At 39.0% G+C, this 19,250-nt stretch overlaps 3 protein-coding genes across 3 annotated transcripts; 1 reads left to right on the forward strand and 2 right to left on the reverse strand.

Moving 5' to 3' along the window:
- Nucleotides 1-2,492: 2,492 nt before the first annotated feature.
- LOC103949004 lies at nt 2,493-4,698 on the reverse strand. The gene is made up of 3 exons (XM_009360098.3): nt 3,766-4,698; nt 2,847-3,389; nt 2,493-2,649 (listed from the first exon to the last, which is right to left on the reverse strand). Exons 1-3 carry the CDS (start codon nt 4,696-4,698, stop codon nt 2,548-2,550), a joined length of 1,578 nt encoding a protein of 525 aa, XP_009358373.2. The 3' UTR covers nt 2,493-2,547.
- A 1,436-nt stretch (nt 4,699-6,134) lies between these two features.
- LOC125470197 (putative pentatricopeptide repeat-containing protein At1g12700, mitochondrial) lies at nt 6,135-8,450 on the reverse strand. The gene has a single exon (XM_048568870.1). It carries the CDS (start codon nt 8,309-8,311, stop codon nt 6,497-6,499), a length of 1,815 nt encoding a protein of 604 aa, XP_048424827.1. The 5' UTR covers nt 8,312-8,450; the 3' UTR covers nt 6,135-6,496.
- A 6,997-nt stretch (nt 8,451-15,447) lies between these two features.
- On the forward strand, nt 15,448-18,793 carry LOC125470265 (BTB/POZ domain-containing protein At5g60050-like). Its single transcript, XM_048569094.1, has 2 exons — nt 15,448-16,554; nt 17,679-18,793. The coding sequence occupies exons 1-2, from the start codon at nt 15,925-15,927 to the stop codon at nt 18,633-18,635; spliced, it is 1,587 nt and encodes a 528-aa protein (XP_048425051.1). The 5' UTR covers nt 15,448-15,924; the 3' UTR covers nt 18,636-18,793.
- The last annotated feature ends 457 nt before the right edge of the window (nt 18,794-19,250 follow it).

The following is a 19,250-nucleotide window of genomic DNA, read 5'->3' on the forward strand; positions in this document are numbered from 1 at the left end:
CTACTTTTAAAATGATTGGATGTTCTTTTAGAGAAAATGTTTTTGATTTCCAAAACACTTAAAAGTGCTTTTTACAAGAAGCACTTGTTTTGTGCTTCTTGCATGAAGTAATAAACTACTTTTTCAGGATTCACTTGCCATTGTACTAGGATTACTTCAACCATCGAAATTAGTGTCCTCCCATATTTGAACAAAAAAAAAAAAAAAAAAAGAGGAATTCTTTGGACAGGATTGACACCAATGCTATATGTGTTTTAGCCGTTAGATTTGATTTCCATAATTGTTAAGATCTTTTATTTCAGTCTCATTCACTCATTATCCGTATGGTTTATTTAATGTTACATAATATTGAAGAAAAATAATTTTTTTGGACAAGTCGAGCTATTTTTGCGGTGGGGCGCATTTGCGTGATACAGCCTTGATTCAACAGTCAACGCGAAGAGTTGGGCTAGTGCAGGGACTTACAGTCCGAGTTTAGCATCTAGCACCTGCATTGTGGGTGTCGAAATGATACGGTACTCAATTTGTAAGCGTGGGTAGTTATAACTGGGAGTGCCAAAATCTTTAGAGGATGTTTGTTTTGGGAATATTTTTGCTCATCACTCTATTTATCATTGTTAGATGAATTTAAATTTCGAATTTATGTAGTAGATCTTAAAATTTAAATTCTACTGCCACTTGAGGGTGACAAACTATGCAAAAATGCACCATGTTTGCTTTGGTCAAAACGTGATGCTTGTGCTCTATTTGGTGACAAGACGTGATGAGAGAAAATACCATGCAAAGCTTGACCAATTGGGAAAGTGTTACCACATTCAAAGATTTGTCTAATAAAACCAAGGCATTCATCATCCATTATTATTACATTATTGTTAGAGAGAGAGAGAGAGAGAGAGAGAGAGAGAGAGAGAGAGAGAGAGAGAGAGTCGTACATACACTCTTATGGAAAAGTTGTACCAAAATTGATGCAATTGATATCTTCATTTTTCCCATCAAGTTATCATTGGTTATGAGTTCTACTCGTGGAACGTACGGTTTTCCGTTTGGGAGTGTCTATACAAAACTGAAAACGCATCCAAGTATTTTTGTTTGAAGTGCTTTTATAGAAGTATATTGACATCTATTTGGATATGTTTCTTTAGAAAACCATTTTGGGCTTCTATTAGAAGCACATCCAAAACTTTAATATAAGTGTTTCTTAAAAGATGTATACATCATGTACTTCTTTTTGAAAAATAGTTTTTAAATATTAAAGAAGTTGAGGTTGCACCACACAATTAATTGCTATATAAAAAGGAGCCCAGCTACTTATAAAATATTTTGAACTTTTTTTTGACAAATATGTTATAAGCGCTTTTGGTGTTCTAAAAGCATTTCATAACCTCCCCTCACTATTTTCCAACTTAGTCATCTTCAACACTAGTAAAAATAATACCATTCTAATAATTAGTCATCAAGGATAGCTCTAAATGGTGAAGGAACATGACCGGATTCTTTCTGTGAGAATCTTAAGAATCAATTCAATCTAGCTGTGCATCATGCTGCTAGAAATCATTTTGAATTCTTTTATCCTTTACACGTAGCAAGGCTCGATCCTCTAAGTAGAAAAGTACCCAACAGCCTCATGTAAATCATAAACACAAAAAAATTCAAGCAAAACCCAATTTGAATTTCGTGTTTATATGATCAAATTTGTCAACTTTTTCGATGTGGGATTAGGAACTTTGGTTTACCGGGTAGATATCGCATTTGGGCACTTCGGAGGACAGAGGAACCCTCTGGTGTTTGCTGACGAGCTTGCTCACTTTGTCAACCTTCTCGTTGCACATCTAGCACAGCGCCTCCTCGTCAACGCAACAGAGGACGTTCGCCTCCACCGCCTCGCAAACGTTGCACTGAAATCTCCTTCAGACACCCCTACGCCTGCAAGTCCATCCCCAAGCGCAAGCTCCTATGATGGGAGGATTACGAGGATGTCTAGCGAGAGATTCATATCATGCACCACCTCTCCGAACACCCCCATGTCGTCAGAATCCACGGCATCTACGAGAACGCCACTGCCGTCCATTTGGTCATGGAGCTCTGTCACGACGGCGAGCTTTTCGTTAGGGGCTGTTTGCATTAAAATAAAAATATTGACTCTTGATCTTTTGATGTAGTGAACGGTACAATGAATTGATCCCTAGGATCCTCGCAAAAAGGGTTCGGAGAGGATCCTGGTCCGAAGGAATGGGCGAGAACTTGAACAAAATCCGAATTTAACTCCCTCTAAAGATGAAGTTACAACAGTGAATAGTATACTCAGATCAAATTTACATAAAAAATAAGAGCAATGAATTTCCAACTCGTAGCTGTCTCATTTCATTGATGATATTCTATGAACTTTCTATTGAAGCTAAAGCTAACAGGTGACCTTTCTGTATTCTGTTCCCATCAAAACTTGCCATTTGATTTTATTCCTCTAACCCTCGAGAATCTTGGACCGCGGGAAACAGAACCAGATACAAAAAAATAGATCAAGGAGAGATGTTTCCCAATTCCTATAAGCTATAACTCACTAACCTCACCTAGTCTGCAATTGTCGACCAACAAGTACATGGTCGAGTTCTTCTGCGATGGAAGAATTCTACAACAATCTCTCCTTGGTGACTGCAAAGGGAAGTTTCTTTCAGTTAGTAACGGAATAACGAAAAATATGAGGATTGTATTAGGAATCTAGGATCTGTGAGTGCAGTAAAATCAGTAACCCTAATTCATAATTCTGAAGGCTATATGCTTTTACGTGTTGTAAAAGAAACTATGCATTCAAATTACGAGTCAAATTTCATGTGCTGGAAACACCATACCTTTTCCCAACGAAGAGGATCCGGCCTTTTTAGTACTACGATGGAATCAACTTGTTCTGGTGAGGCCATTTTCCATCGGCAGTGAGGAACGGGAGATTTGTGACGAGTGTAGTAGCCAATGATTTTCTTTCTATCCTCATCATACCAAGTTGAGCTCAAGTAGAAAATGAAGGGTTTCTGACATGGGTGCTTGGAAACAGGCCTAGTGTTGAATGCATATGCTGTGTAATCAGCTCTTCTATACCAATTCAGAAACGTTCTGGAGGGCGTCTCTAGTTCTCTCGGAGACATGATTCCCCTAACAATTTGAACCACATAGCCCCATGATACAGAGATGGACCAGTATCGATCTTTATCATAGCAGATTGATTGCTGCATTATACTAGCTGAGTCAAGCTTGACGGACCAGGATAGATGATGAAGCGCTTTCACTTGACTCATGTGCGGGAAAACTGGTTCAACTACATCCAGGTGGTGAAGCGACACCAATGGAGTCACAGGATGTGCACTCAGAAGGCCTAGTAGGTCTCCATACACATCATACTGCACAAGCACAAGACACAGAGTTCATAGTTTGTATTTGGAAGTTATTTCAACAATTCTTGCGTACCAAGAAATGTAAAATGACACCTGAAAACTCCACCACATAAAATTTCATCCACGAAAAAGCCACGACAATTGAAGCCAGAAAATGGCTGATGCAAAATACTCAATAAGAAGGTAACTCACTAGTACTAAATCACAAAATTCTGGTCACCAAATGAAGTGGCAGATGACAGTGTTGTAAATAAACAAATGAACATTTCCACTTCATTCGGATCCAAAATTTTCGGATTCAATCAAAATACTCAGAAAAAATGGAAAAGAAACAGAAAATCTACCAATTTTCAAACATTTTCATCTTTTGTTTCCCTCATACCTGATGAAATCCAGTTTCCTTGGTAAGTGGCACGCCTAGCTCAGCCATGCAAGCCTGCATTCGATCATCACTGCCGTATAATCCAGGATAGCGCTGAATGCACCGGTCCTGCATCTTTTCCAATTCCACTGCCAAAGGATAACTTATAGCAAAACCTCCTCCGCCATACGCCATAGAATACGAGAAAAATATGTTCTGAATATGACTCTCTGACGAGCTTCCCACATAATAAAATTGCGTGTGGTCATACTTGTTAAGAATCCTCACCACATTTTCCACCATAAAAACCGTGTCATCATCCCCCATCACAAACCATCTCACATCCTTCACTCCAAGCCTCAATGTCTCCGAAACCACCCTTGAAATCCTCAACGCAGATCGCTGTCCCTGGCGATTCGTGTATTTAAATCCTCTGGTGTCACCTGAAATCCGAATCTCGGGTAGTCCCTCATTTCTTCTAGTCCTCACCTTTTTGTCCAACCAAACTACCCCTCTAGTTTCCTTAGGCCTCCACCAAACTTTGATGTATTCCTTCCTCTTCTCCCACAAATTCGACGAAGCAGCTATCCCGAACATAATGTGTTTAAGCTCTGTGTCGAATCTCTGAGGCTTTTGATAAAGTACCGGCACTTGTGGGGATTCTTCGTCGTCTTCTTTGTCGTCCTCCCCGAGTTTGAGATCAGCTGAAGTAGTGACATTGGAGAGGGTTTCCAGATGGCGTTCAGTCGAGGGATCTAAAGTGGTGGTTGGACAATCTTGGCGGTCGTAGAGAAGGCTGTTGGAATAGTAGAGGAGATAGAGAACAGAAATGGTAAGAAAAACCCAAGTGAGGGTGGCTCTTAAGCCTATCATTGGCGGAGCCACTAGTGCAGGTGATGATTTCTTTTCGGAGTCTTGGAGTTTGTGGTTGCTGTTGGTGCTGCTACCTCCCATTTCTGTTGAGTTTGGCTTCGAGAAAGGAGGTGGCAGAAAGATGGTTTCCTTGCAAAATTGTTCGGATCAGAGAGAGAGAGAGAGATGTGTTGTGTCCTAAAGTTTGTTATGGAATGAACGAAGTCGACTGCGAGGAAGTTGGAAGTTAATTGACCTTTCTGCCTAAATGACACATTTTGATCATGTCTAAATTGCTTGGAGAAGGAGAAATTGTATGGTTTGGGGGATAGCAGGCAGTTTTTATGACAAATATTCATGCTCACCAACCTCTTTCTCATGAAGATTTTGGTTTCCCTTCAAGATTTGTAACCGAAAAGAAAAAACATTGATCATATAATTGGCATGTGGAACAATTGAATGTGAGGCAAGAGATTTATACAAGAAGCTGGGGAAAAATTTGGGTGTGTCTTGTTACGTGGCAGGTTGAGTGATAAATATTATTTAGTTAAAAATGTCACGTGTTAAAAGTATTTATTTTTAATAACACTCCAATTTTGTAACTCATGGACGAAATTGGACCTATCACTTAGCATGCTAGGTGAAAATGCACTCTTCACTCGAGTTTTCCTTCCATAGAATTGTGTATATATGTGTGTGTGTGTTTTTTTTTTGTTTTAAGTTTTGGTGCAAGGAGGTACTTTCTTGAGTCTCAACATAGAAAGTTGTTATTCACACTCATATAGTTTTTAATGGTGAGTGTAAGATACTATCTTTGAGTGTCGACACCAATTCGCGGTGGCATAATAGTTGGACAAGATTAAAAAATCATGATAAATCAGTTCAACTAGTTACCTAACCATGGGCGGAGCCAATCAAGGACCAAAGTGGTTCCAGGCCCATCCTGACCACTATATAAGAAATTTCTATGGCCTCAAGCTTAAAGTAGTAGAACTGTGAGACAAGAGAAAAAAAATTGTCGTCATGAAAATGTTAACTTGAATGACGTTGTGCCTTATATTTTTCTAACAGTTTTGTTATTTTGTGTTTGTGGTTTAGTGAAACTCGGGGATGGGGTTTTAAAATCAACAAGTTAAAGTTATTTCTAAAGCAACTTAATCAACTATTATTTGCAGCCCTCCTCCCCTCTTTGCCCTCCCTTTTTTTTTTTTTTTGTCAAAACGATTCAAATTAGATTTCTTTGTATTTTCTTCCTATACTTTGTACCTCCCACTTAGTTGTATTATACACTTCTTTTGATTCTCTCTTTTAAATTTAACGAGTCCGTCGGCTTTGTGAAGATTACTTCGATTGCTCTGTCGGTTTTGTGAAGATTACTTCAGTTGCTCTCTCACAAAGAATTCTGGCTCTGACACTACACCCAACGATGCTTCTAATTAGCAAAGTTGTTAGACCAACAACGACCACGCCATGTTAAAAGATTGAAAACCGGCTTGGTGCGTTGTTTCAGCTGTACTCAATAAAATCTAGCGGTTGGGTAATGGAATTTGATGTAGACTCCATCATCTATATATTACATTGTTTGTTTGGTGCCAAATTCGACTGTTGCTTCACAACATAATTACAAAAAAAAGAAAGCAAATAAAAAAGAATAAATGAATGATCCTGCGGCAGAACATTATCACACAATTGAATGTTAGCAACTGCAGCTCCAAACCATGACATTGCTCAACCAGTTACCACAATATGCTAAAAGTTTCCCTCCCAACCAAAAGGCAACAGTGAGAATTAATCAAATGGTGCACAGATAACATCCATGGTTTTCCAAGGCGAAGCAGCTTCAAAGTTCATGAGTAGGTTCTGTTTCGACATTCAAATACGCAAATTGACTTCATAGTGCTTATTCTATCAACGGCAACAAAGCGGGATCTACTTTATCTTTAGACAATAACTCAAGAACCAATTCGGCTGTTGATGCATCTGCAGAAAAACCATTCTCCACCATTTGTTGAATAAGTCCCATCGCCCTTGATGTCTCATTGTTATTAAAAAGCCCTCGGATAATTGTGTTATAGGTGCAACCATTTGGCGAACAGCCTCTCTCTTTCATTTCTGTAAGTAAATTTTCCGCTTCATCTATTAGACCTGCATTACAAAGTCCACTAATCATTATGGTAAACGTCTTGACATTAGGCTGAACTCCTTTTGATGATAAACCGCTAAAAAGATCCTTTGCGCATTCAACTTTTCCACTTATGCACAAACCTTCGATAAGAATACTGTAAACCACAATATTTGGATCCAATTTCTTGCCTTTCATCTCTTCAAACAATTCAATTGCCTTAGACAATTGTTGGTTTTTACACAGACCATCCATTAATATAGCATAAGTTTGGACATCTGGAAGAAGGCCACAAGCTTGCATCTTGGAAAACAGCTTTTGTGCATCGCGTATTCTGCCTTGCTTGCAGAGACCATCTATTAGTGTGCTATAAGTAACAGCATCTGGAACCAGTCCTCCACCAGACATTTCCTTAAAAAGCAGCATTGCCTCATCTATACTTCTATGCTTACAATAGCCATTTATCAATATGCTATAACTATAAGCATCAACTATGGATCCCTGGCTAAGCATTAGATCAAAGACTTCCTTTGCCTCACTCATTTCTCCTCGCAAGCAATAACCATCCATGAGCGAACTGTAAGTAACCACGTCAGGCTCAATACCTCTTTCGGTCATCATTTTGACCATTCCTTTTGCTTTCCCAACCAAGCCCTCCTTACAAAGGGTGTCTACCAAGACATTGAAGGTCAGCAGATTTGGAAAGATACCTTTGCTCACCATTTCATTAAACAGTCTCGCAGCTTCCTTCCAGTCCCCTAATTTGCATACTCCATGAATCAAAGAAGTATAGGTAATGACGTTGGGGTCAATACCTTTGCTCATCATTTCAGAGAAAATGTTCATTGCATCAACAACCGTAGTGTCCTTACAAAGACTGTCGATGATTGTGCTATAGACAACTATGTCAGGCTTGCAACCTGCTTCTTCCATCTTCTTAAGCAATTGGATAGCTCCAGTGTTGTTACCTTTCATGCAAAGGCCCTTTACTAGTGTGCCGAAAGTAACCACATTGGGCTTACAAGTACCACTCTCCATCATTTTATTCAGAATCCCGACGGCATCAGCCTCTCTATTCTGAAGAAGGAATCCGTTGATTAGAGTGTTGAAGGTCGTGACATCAGGTTCAAAACCAAGTTTGAAGAATTTTCCCAAGACAGACAAACCAAACCCCATTTGGTTCAGATGAGAAAAGCAATTAATGATAATGTTTAGAGTGTAAACACTAGGACCAATTCCCGACAGACCCAATCGGTCATTCAGCACGATGACTGTCGAATAATGTTTCAATTTGGCGACTTGAGTCAAGACTTGAGTGAAACGGACAACGGAAGGCAGAGGACGCAGTTGAAGCATTTCGTCGAACACATGGAGTGCATCCTCAAGATTAGTTACTTTCACAAGGTGTTGCAATTGGGTGTTTTTAGATTTGATCGATTCAGAAGGTTGAGAGCGAGACGGAAAAAGAGTAGAGTTATGAAGAAGACAAGGCACAGGCGGCGTACCTCTCAATTTCACTCTCTGTCTGCTGCCGACGCCATAACCAACCTTCAAACAAGAAGCAATCGTGATCGTCCGCATCACCTTCAGCATGTCTGTCTCTGAGTGTGTGAGTGAGTGGGTCAGCGAACGAGTGAGCGAGCGAGCAAGTCTCAAACCTCCGACCGGATTCGTCGATCTTACGTCTGCATTTTGCCATTTCTATTTTGCAGAACTAGTTACTGATTTTGTCAGTTTCAACAAAAATAATAATAAATAATATAAAAAAAATAAAAAAAACTTATCTTTCTTATTTCTTTTTTTTATTATTGTTTTCTTTTCATAAATATTACCAGCCTGACAATTTGATGATTTGATCTTTTACATATCATTCTTTACATGTAAGTTTTACGGTTAATTTTGTGTAAAATATTCTTTTATTTAAAAAAATTAAAGGAAGAAAAACTACAACGTAGTGGGTAGTTTTGTTCTGTTAATTTGGAATTTTATTGTAATTAAATTGTTTTATTTTAAAATTTTAATCAGACATGGTAATTTTGGATTATCGACGTTTCACCGTTTTTAATATATTTTAATCAGACATGGTAATTCTGACTTTGTATATAGACTAGTGGTAATTTTTCTTATTATTTTCTTTGATAAATTTAATATATTATTATTGTATTTACCATATAATATTTGAAAAGTTTGAGCCACAAAAATATAATAGGCCATGACCCAAGAATTCCATCCAATTTTGTAACTCCAAAAGCTAAAGGAAACTGTTGTTATTAGTACTCTAAAAATCTCATTCTATACTCCTCCTCAGAAGTGTATTTATTTTTTCTAATTATAGAAAGTTTGGAGTGTCAAATAAGATTTTTAAAGTGCTAATAACAATTCCCAAACTAAATTGGGGCTTATATTTTAATAACTCCAATTTTGTAAGGTTACATTTTACTCATTAGGTTTGAGTGTAATTGTCACATCCCGGCCCGAGCTCCCATCACATTCCGGGCTCAACTCCACTATAGCACGATATTGTGTGCTTTGGACCCCGACCATGCCCTCACGGTTTTGTTTCTGGGAACTCACGCGAGCAGAACTTCCTAGTGGGTCGCCCATCTTGAGATTACTTTCGTGCGAACTCGCTTAACTTCGGAGTTCCTACGGAACCCGAAGCTAGTGAACTCCCAAAAGGCCTCATGCTAGGTAAAGATAGGAATATACATATAAGGCTTACATGATCCACTTCCCTGGGCGATGTGGGATGTTACAATCCACCCCTATTAAGGTCTAACGTCCTCGTCGGCACACTTTCATCCAGGGACAAGTAGAACACCAAACATATCTTTATCTTTTTATTTATTTTTCTTATTGTTTTCTTTCATAAATTAATATATTATTATTGTATTGACCATATAATATTTAAAAATTTTGAGCCAAAAAAAATATAATATTTAAAAAGTCTTTTCCTTTTTACTGAGCCCTAAATTTTGCCTAGCCTTCACCTCTTCTGAAATAACCCAATGTCTTGAAAACTAGCCAAGGTTAATTAGTACATTAAGGGGGCGTTTGTTTGCCCTCACTAAGTTGGACTGGACTGGACTGGACTACCTATTAGTCCAATACTGTGTTTGTTCCGTGCTGGGACTAACATTAATGAGACTAAAGGGGACTAGCATGGACAAAACCCTTCACTAAGAGGCCTTAGCGAGACCTCCCAATAACCATGGGACTAGCTAAGACTATCCTCTCTTTCTCGTCCTCGTCATGCTCAACGACCACTCCCGACAGACTCCTCGTCATCTCCGGTCACCTAGATCAATCATTAACTTTCCGACTCTCTTTCAGATCCATTTCACAACCAACTTTCATATAAAATATACCAAATTGAAGCTGGGAGTGACAAGATTACGATTTTACCTGAATCAAGGCCAAAATGTGGTCGAATGTGTCTAGAAAATGGCCTGGAAGTCTCGGCCTATTTGGGCTTCTTCAAATCCATGACAGATTCGAGCATTCAAAGCTAAGATCTCGGTCCAGGGATGGTGATGAATTTTTTGGCGGTGCTAACTTCATCCAATTTAACGAGGGTTGGCCAGAAAACACATCAGGAAACGTGCAACTCGTCGAGAAAATTGGAGCCGTGAGGTTCCGTTCGAACAACGCATAGCTAGAGAGGGATGGAGGACAGAGAAATAGAGACTGGAATCAATAAGGAGTTTGACTAGGAATGAGAAAGAGACATGAATTGAGAGGTCTAAGAGGAAAAAAAGAGGGAGAGGGTGGGACGATGAGAGAAGAGGTAAAGAGTGGGACGGAAATGGTAGGAAAATATGGAGAAAAAGATAAGATCATAATAAAATATTAATAATTTATATATTAAATAATATAATATTAGAATTTGTTATTATCTAGCTTCTTAGTCCAATATTGCACCAAACGCTTCACTAAGTTAGTCCAGTTTAATCTAGTCTAAGCCAATCCAGCTTAGTCCTTAAAGCTAATCCAGTCCGAGATAGTTCGGCGCAACAAACGCCCCCTAATTATTTTTTTCTGAAAAAAGAAAAGAAAAAGAAAAACAATTTAGTATATTATAAAGTAACGAGTGCGTACTCTACCTTGAGTCTAGACCTGTAAACGGGTCAGTTTAATTGAGTTTGGCTCGATTTCAATCCGAGCCCTTACGTATGGGTTATCCAAAATCAATATGTGAATTTAACGGGTTACTCAAATCAAACCCGTTAAGCTAATGGGTCATTGTCACATCCCGCCTCAGGCCCTCACCACATCTCGGGCCCGACTCCACCATAGTATGATATTGTTCGTTTTGGGCCCCAACCACGCCCTTACGGTTTTGTTTTTGGGAACTCGCACGAGAACTTCATAGTAGGTCACCTATCATGGGATTGCTCTCGCGCACTACTCGCTTAACTTCTGAGTTCCAATGAAATCCGAAGCCAATGAGCTCCCAAAATGTCTCGTGCTAGGTAGAGATGAGAATATATATATATATATATATATATATATATATATATATATATATATATATAAGGCTTACATGATCCACTTCCCTAGGCGATGTGAGATCTTACAATCCAATGAAACCCGAAGCCAATGAGCTCCCAAAAGGCCTCGTGCTAGGTAGAGATGAGAATATATACATATCAGGCTTACAGGATCCACTCCTTTGGGCGATGTGGGATCTTACAATCCACCCCTCTTAGGGGGCTGTCGTCTTCGTCGGCACATTTCCGGCCAGGGATTGACTCTGATACCAAATTGTCACATTCCTGCCCGGGCCCCTACCACATATTGGGCCCGACTTAACCATAGCACAATATTGTCCGCTTTGGGCCCCAACCACGCGCTCACGATTTTGTTTCTGGGAACTTACACGAAAACTTCCCAGTGGGTCACCCATCATGGGATTACTCTCGCGCGCTACTCACTTAACTTCAGAGTTCCGATGAAACCCGAAGCCAATGAGTTCCCAAAAGGTCTCGTGCTAGATAGAGATGAGAATATACATATAGGGCTTACAGGATCCACTCCCTTGGATGATGTGGGATCTTACAATCACCGTTTCACCCGTTAACACCAGGTAATAGTTTTTTTTATTTAAATTTTTGCAGAAGTAACCATACATGCTTAAAAGTGAAAGAGTTATAGAGAAGTAGAGTGGATGTGTAATGGGGCAGAAGTTCTTTCATATGTGATGAGTTGTCTTTCAGTCAAACATTGTGAAGCTTCCCAAACAAATGCCAAAATTCAGAATCTTCCCACGCTTTTCATCCCTATAAATCTACACAATTAAAAACCTCCAACCATAAAATAACTCAAAATTTTCAATTTTTATAATATTGAAAAAGAAATATGATATAAAATGGATGAAGAAAATGAAAAATGGGAGTTTTACCGCTTGAGAATGGACTGACTAACTTCTATCGATGGTCAACAGGTGCTTTCTGGCCATTGGTCAAGCGGCGACGCTTCAGCTGCTGGAAGAAAAGAAGAGCCACAAAGGATGAGAATGGTGGTTGGGGTCGTGAGCTAGATTTTTGCATAACCACGCGGAGGTTGCAGTTTGCTCGGAAGAGGACGGGAGGAGTGGCGGTGGGACGAGTATGGATCTGAGAAGAAAATAAGAATCAGCTTTTCTTTTAATGAAATTACATAAATATACTCAATTAAAATTTGAAAAAAAAGCCTATTTTCTAGTTTGCAAGCCATGACCCAAGAATTCCATCCAATTTTGTAACTCATGAACTAAATTGTACCTTATGTTTTAAACTTTTAATAACTCCAATTTTGTAGAGTAAATTTCATTTTACTTTTTCAGGTTTGAATGCAATTACAACTTTATAAATATTTAAAACATTTCAATCTTATACATTTAGTTATTATTTCATTTCAATTTCATATAATTGTTAGAAAAGTTGTTAAGTTGGCAATTAAATAATGACGCAGTAACAGTGGATTTCACATTTCTACTTACGAGGCTGCCAATTTGTGCCACATGGTTTTTTTTTTTTAACAACCGATATTATCTACAATAAGGGGAAGTGGCTTAGCCTCACAATGAGCTAGCAATAATTTGGTTCAAACTCGCATTTGGCAAGAATTGAATTAAGACTTCTCACTTACAAATGAAGAAGAATACCACTAGACCGTAATATTAAGTGACATTTGTGCCACATGGTTAGACAACTAATAAAAAATCTTTAACGGTCTTCCTCAATCCATCCGCACCCCTCCACCACCCCTTGTTGGTGACAACTCCAACACCCCTAGTTGTGTTCTCTGAGTTCTCATCTTCCAAACCCATCTCGTAGCGGTGAAGGGGGTGGATTGCATGGAGTGTGGATCAGATTGAAGGGGTGGGGCCCAATTTTTATTTATAATTTATTTTTTAATCTATGCAGACAAATTTGATTGCCGCATCAACAAAAATATAGACCCTGCATTTGCCAAGTTGTCATTTAACGATCAAATTAACTGTTTGACTGACGAATGTGATTAAAATGTTTTAAAGATATTATATGAGGTTGCAATTATACTCAACCCTGAGATGGTAAAATATAATTAACCCAATTTTGTAACTCATGAACTAAAGTGGACCTGTCACGTAGCGTGCTAGGTGAAAACGCACTCTCCACTCAAGTTTTTCTTCCATAGAATTGTATATATATTTTTGTTTTAAGTAGTGCAAGGAGATACTCTCTCAAGTCTCGACATAGAAAGTTGTTATTCGCACTCTAAAATATTTATTAATTGTGAGAGCAAAATACTAATTTTGAATGTCAACAACAATTCATAGTGGCATAATAGTTGGACACGATTCAAAAAGCATACTAAATCGGTTGAACTAGTCACCTAACGATTCTTCTAGTCAGTAACGTTGTGATGCCCACGCCACGTCAAAGGAATGAAAACCGGCTTGGTGCGTCATTTCAGCTGTACTCATCAAATTCTGGCAGTTGGGTTTAGAAGGAATAAATGGAATTTGGCGTGGACTCCATCGTCTATAACATATTACATTGTTTGTTTGGTGCCAAATTAGACTCTTACCTCACAACATAATTATACAAACAAAATAGAAAAAAGGAATCATCCTGCTGCAGAATATTTGCAATTGCAGTTCCAAACCATGACATTGCTCAAACAGCTATGACATTATGCTAAAAGACGACAATGAGAATTTAATCAAACGGAGTACCGATAACATACATGATCCGTGGTTTTCAAAGGCGAAGCAGCTTCAAAGTTCATGAGCACATTATGTTCCGACTTTCAAATATGCAAATTGACTTCATAATGCTCTTTCTATCAATGACAACAAAGCGGGATCTACTTTATCTTCAGAGCGTAGCTCAAGAACCGATTCTTGTGTTGATTAATCTGCAGAAAAACCTTTCTCCACCATTTGTCGAACAAGTCTTGTTGCCCTTGACGTCTCATTCTTATTGATAATCCCCCGGACAATGGTGTTATAGGTGTAATTGTCTGGAGGACAGCCTCTCTCTTCCATTTCTGTCAGCAACTTCTCTGCTTCGCTTGTTAGCCCTTTCTTTCAAAATTCATGATCATTGTGCTATATGTCCTGACAAGGCACAGGCGGCATACCTCTCAGTCTCAGTCTGCTGCCGATGCCATAACCAACCTTTAAAGAAGAAGCAATTGTGGTCGTCCGCATCATCTTCACCATGTCTATGAGCGAGTAAGTGCCGTCTTTCATAAATATATTAAAAAATATTATTTATTAATGTATTTACCTTATAATATTTATTTATTACTGTAGTTACCTCTTTTTTTTATTTTTTATTTTATCCTTTCATTTTTAATTTTTTTTTATAAAGAGGACAACTAGTGGCAAGTCGAATTTCACCCTGCCTATGTTAGTAAAGCAGACTCACCAGTTCGGAGCATTGAACTCGAGACCTCCCACATGTTTTTGTTTATTTGGAGAGCCGCAGTCTGCACTCTTACTATTGGGCCACTTGCTGTGGATTAGCGTTACCTCTTCTAAATTAGTGTCTAATGTTTGAAAAACTAGCCAAGGTTAATTAAGCATTCATTCATTTATTTATTTTGCTGAACAGACAAAATTATCTACACTAAGTGATGGAGGAGTGGGCTAAGCCTCACAATAGACTAGCAGTAATGTGGGTCAAATTTACTTTTGACGAAATTCGAACCTAAAATCTCTCACTTAGAAATGAAGATAAATATCACTAGATCGTAGTACTAAGTGGCCAAACTCACTCTATTATTGACTTTGCACAAATATTACAAGGGTAATGGAGCAGCATTGCAAAACACAACATTGCCTTAGGGTGCTAGTCTTAAAACATCATTTGGTCCAATCATGTGGCAATTGTTATGAATTACAATGATTCTTGTATAAACATTCACTCAGCCACACTATCTCAAGAGTAATCATCCTTCACAAATCAAATTAATACTTTAAAAACACGCACAGATAATTTAGTTTGGGCAACGTAACGTAACATAACTTCACAGAAAACTTGAAAGAAAAAAAAAAGTTAATTTCCTTGTACCCAAATATCAGTTTCTCATATCGAACACCCCTCAGGATTGCGGGTAGAGAAATTTGAATGTCAAAATAGAAAAGAACATTATCCCATTATTACTATGATTAGATTATCCATCTGGATTAGGGTTAATTAAACCAAAGTTAGATCCATTTTATAGACTAATTAAAAGCTGATTAGTATTATAATTTATACGTAATAATACACAGATGGGTTCCATAAACTCCTTTCCTCCTTCATCCCCTACCCAAAAAAGCACAATTTTACAGCAAACAAAACAATATCGTACGACTGGAGTGAGTGATTGAGTGAGTGGGCAGCTCACCGGTTAATTTAATTACCTTCTTCCTTCCTTAAACAAACCCTTTTTTCTCATGTTCGTTATAATCATTCACATCATTACCTCTGTCTCTCGATTTTCTTGGATTCCTACTTTTTCAATTTTCCCGGAAATTATTTTACTGTCTACTCCCCGAGAAACCATTCTTAATTAATTTCCCTCTCTCTCTCTCTCTCTCTCTCTCTATTTTCCTAGAAAATTTCAGTTCTTTCACTCACTCCATCCTCCAAGAACCCATCTTCCTTTCATCCTTGCATCCCCAGAAAAATCCCACTTCTGGGTTTTCTTGACCACCCACTTAATTCCCCCACCGAGCTATCAGAGCTCCAATGGCGGCCGAGAACGCGCTGAAATCGAGGGAGGTGTCAGCCATGATCAAACAGGGCTTCATCTCCGATCAAACCCTCTCCTTCTCGCCGTCAAGATCCCTCTCCAAGTTATATTCCCCCACCTCCTCGGCCTTCAAACCCCTCTCCTCCCCTCCTTCCCAACCGCCGCCGCCACCGCCGCCACCGCCACCGCAACTCGCCAGGACAACTCAGTCCCTGACTCGGGTGACCCAGTCCCAAACCCTCCACGAGATGATGTCCGACGATCAGCACGGGAACTCCAAGCTCCTCCCGGACCGGAAGGTCCACGAGAAAGTCCACAGGCTCCTCCAAAACGCGCCATTTCGGAACCCCAATTGGGGAGGGCTGGTGTCCGGCGACATCAGGCTGATGGTGGTGGCCAAGGACGGGTTCAGGGTCTCGATGGACGTGCACAAGAGCGTCCTGGAGGCGAAAAGCCGGTTCTTCGCCGAAAAACTCCGAAAAGACCGGGGGGTTTTGCACTGCGTGGAGATTTCGGACTGCGATGATGTGGAGGTGTATGTGGAGGCTGTGGTTCTCATGTATTATGATGATTTGAAGAGGAGGTTGATGGGTGACGAGGTCTCTAGGGTTCTGGGTTTGCTGAAGGTATGTGCTTTTCGCTTTTAGCTTTTGTTGACCGTAGCTTTTAGCGTTGTCCCTGATTTGTTTCTTTGTCTTATATACTCTGTTTGGTTGGTGAGAAAATTTTGGATTAGGACATATGGGTTTTGGAAATCTGTACACTTTTGGATAGGCAGTACACGTTCATGTTATATTGTTGAAGTTGCTAAAGTAGACGCAAACAAAAATTATCGTAATTAGGAAATTTATGTATAGTAGGTTATTGCGTATTTAATTTGATATATTACTGAAAAGATAACGCTAGAGAGATTAAAATTTTAAACTAAAATTGCAAACTAAATGATGTATCACTAATAGAAAATAAGTTTAATTAATACTTAAGTAATAATTCAATCATCAACAACCAAATCATTTGATTTGCAAATTTGGTTAAAAAACGTGATCTCCTAGCATTATCCTTATTGAAAAAGGTCGAGATAATTAGAGTAATATTCTTTCAACTATATTTCAATTCAAGCTTTGGTCCCTAACTTAAAATTTGTGAGTTTTTGTATCTAAATTTGTTATAGTGTGAAGTGAGTATCCTTTTGTTAACTTCGTTAGAGCTTCCATCGATTGTTTTTTCTTCAAAACTCTTTATTTTGGATGGAATGGATAGCTAAAATGATCATTATTTCATATTATAACTTATTAATTTATTAAGGTATTTCTTATTTTCTTAAATATTGTACTTTGTATTTATTTATCGTTTTATGAACTAACAATTCCACGTAATTGTTTAACCAAGTAAGTATTTCGCTAAATTAATGGACTTTCTTGGTCCTAAGGCTATTAATTTATAGAAGTTTAACTGTATTGACAGAATAAAAAATATATCATAAGAATTTAAAACCTAGAAGTTCCATTTTTCATCCGCTGCAAAGCTGCATTTTTGTTTTCCTAATTCATCAAAACTTAAAACAATGACCCGAATCTGTATTATATATATATATATATATATATATATATGAAAATACAAAAGAATTGTTGTAAATCGATTCAAAATTGAAAAAAGACTCGAATATTGGTTGACAAGGATCACGTCTGCGTTAATTTTGTTCATTGAGTTAGTGATGGTGAATATTTGTAAAATTAATGTTTTGTTGTAGGTATTTGCTGCTATCATGTTTGATGAAGGGATTACCGCATGCCTGGAGTATTTGGAAGCTGTTCCATGGTCTGAGGAAGAAGAGGAGAAAGTTGTATCGCAACTTGGTGAGCTCCAGCTTCATGAAGACTTAACCGGTGAAGTTCTTCTGAGAGTGTCATCTGAACCGTCCACTTCTGAGAGAGCCAATGACATCTTCATGAGACTGCTGACCGGAGTTCTTCAAGCGAAGGATGATAGAGCTCGTCGGGAAATGAAGATTCTCATTTCTCGGTTGCTCAGAGAAGATGCAGCCAGTGACGGCAACAGGATTGATGTTTCTAAGGAAACCCTTTACCATCTTTGCCATAGATGTCTGAGTTCTCTTGTCCTGTGCTTATCTGAAGCGACATCCGCGGATGACGGCAGGCGGGATCGCGGGGTTTTGATGGCGGAGATAGCAAGAGAGGCCGATAACATGCAGTGGATTGTTGGTATTCTGGTGGACAAGAAAATGGGCGATGAGTTTGTGAAGTTATGGGCGGATCAGAAGGAGCTTGCTGTCCTGCATTCGAACATTCCAATCATGTACAGGCACGAGATCAGTAGAATCACTGCTCAGCTGTGCGTTGCAATTGGGAGCAGGCATTTGCTTGCGCCTAAAGAAACGAGGTTCTTGCTGCTATCGACATGGCTGGAAGCTCTGTATGAAGACTTCGGATGGATGAGGAGGGCTTCTTCAAGGTCTATTGATAAGCAACTGGTTGAAGTGGGAATAAGCCAGACAATTCTCACGCTGCCATTGCAGCAGCAGCAGACTATTTTGCTTAATTGGTTCGATCGGTTTCTAAACAAGGGAGACGACTGCCCCAACATTCAGAAGGCGTTCGAGGTTTGGTGGAGAAGAGCATTTATCAATCACGTATCGGAGCAGAAAAATACCCAGTTACAAATAACTGTTTGTGACCACGCAAGCTGAATAAAATCGACACAGAAATGTAGTAAATATATTTTGTTTCCTGTACCAGCTTTTGATGAAAACTTTAGGTTTTGAAGATCATCAATGCTGTGAAAATCTTACATAAAAATTATACATGTACTCCTTATGCAATTTTATCTGAGAAAGCTACTTGTCTTTGTACCCGTCTATCGCAGGCAAAGTTAAAGCCGCAAATGAATCAGACGAGTTTACACAAATTGAAATCCGACTGTTACATGGTGCAAAGAGTACAAGCTTCCCAGTTAAGATGAGTTCCATTAGTCGAGCATGTGCATGATCTGGTAACCGAGCCGAATATTGGATTGCTGCGAGGACCAACCCGATGTTCCAGACAATCCTCAGGTAACCGAGGTGAAAGGCGAGCCATCTAGACATGATGGTAGAGCAACCAAAATGATGTAAGCGTCGAGGCTGTGTGACACAGTTTTGGAGAAGTGAGACACTTTACAAATCGTTTTTCTTCAAATCAGGTAAGAATCGGTTGTGGCCCATAATCCAGCTGCACATCTGAACGTGGTAGTCCCAAATCTGTGGGTTGCTCCAGACAAGAAGAAACACTGCTCATGGAAAATGATTCAGTTAAAGCTTCCGGGA

Source organism: the organism of the source record quoted next, unplaced genomic scaffold (genome assembly GCF_019419815.1).
Source record: "Pyrus x bretschneideri cultivar Hongxiangsu unplaced genomic scaffold, Pyrus_bretschneideri_v1 Contig5, whole genome shotgun sequence".
Classification (NCBI taxonomy): Eukaryota; Viridiplantae; Streptophyta; class Magnoliopsida; order Rosales; family Rosaceae; genus Pyrus; species Pyrus x bretschneideri.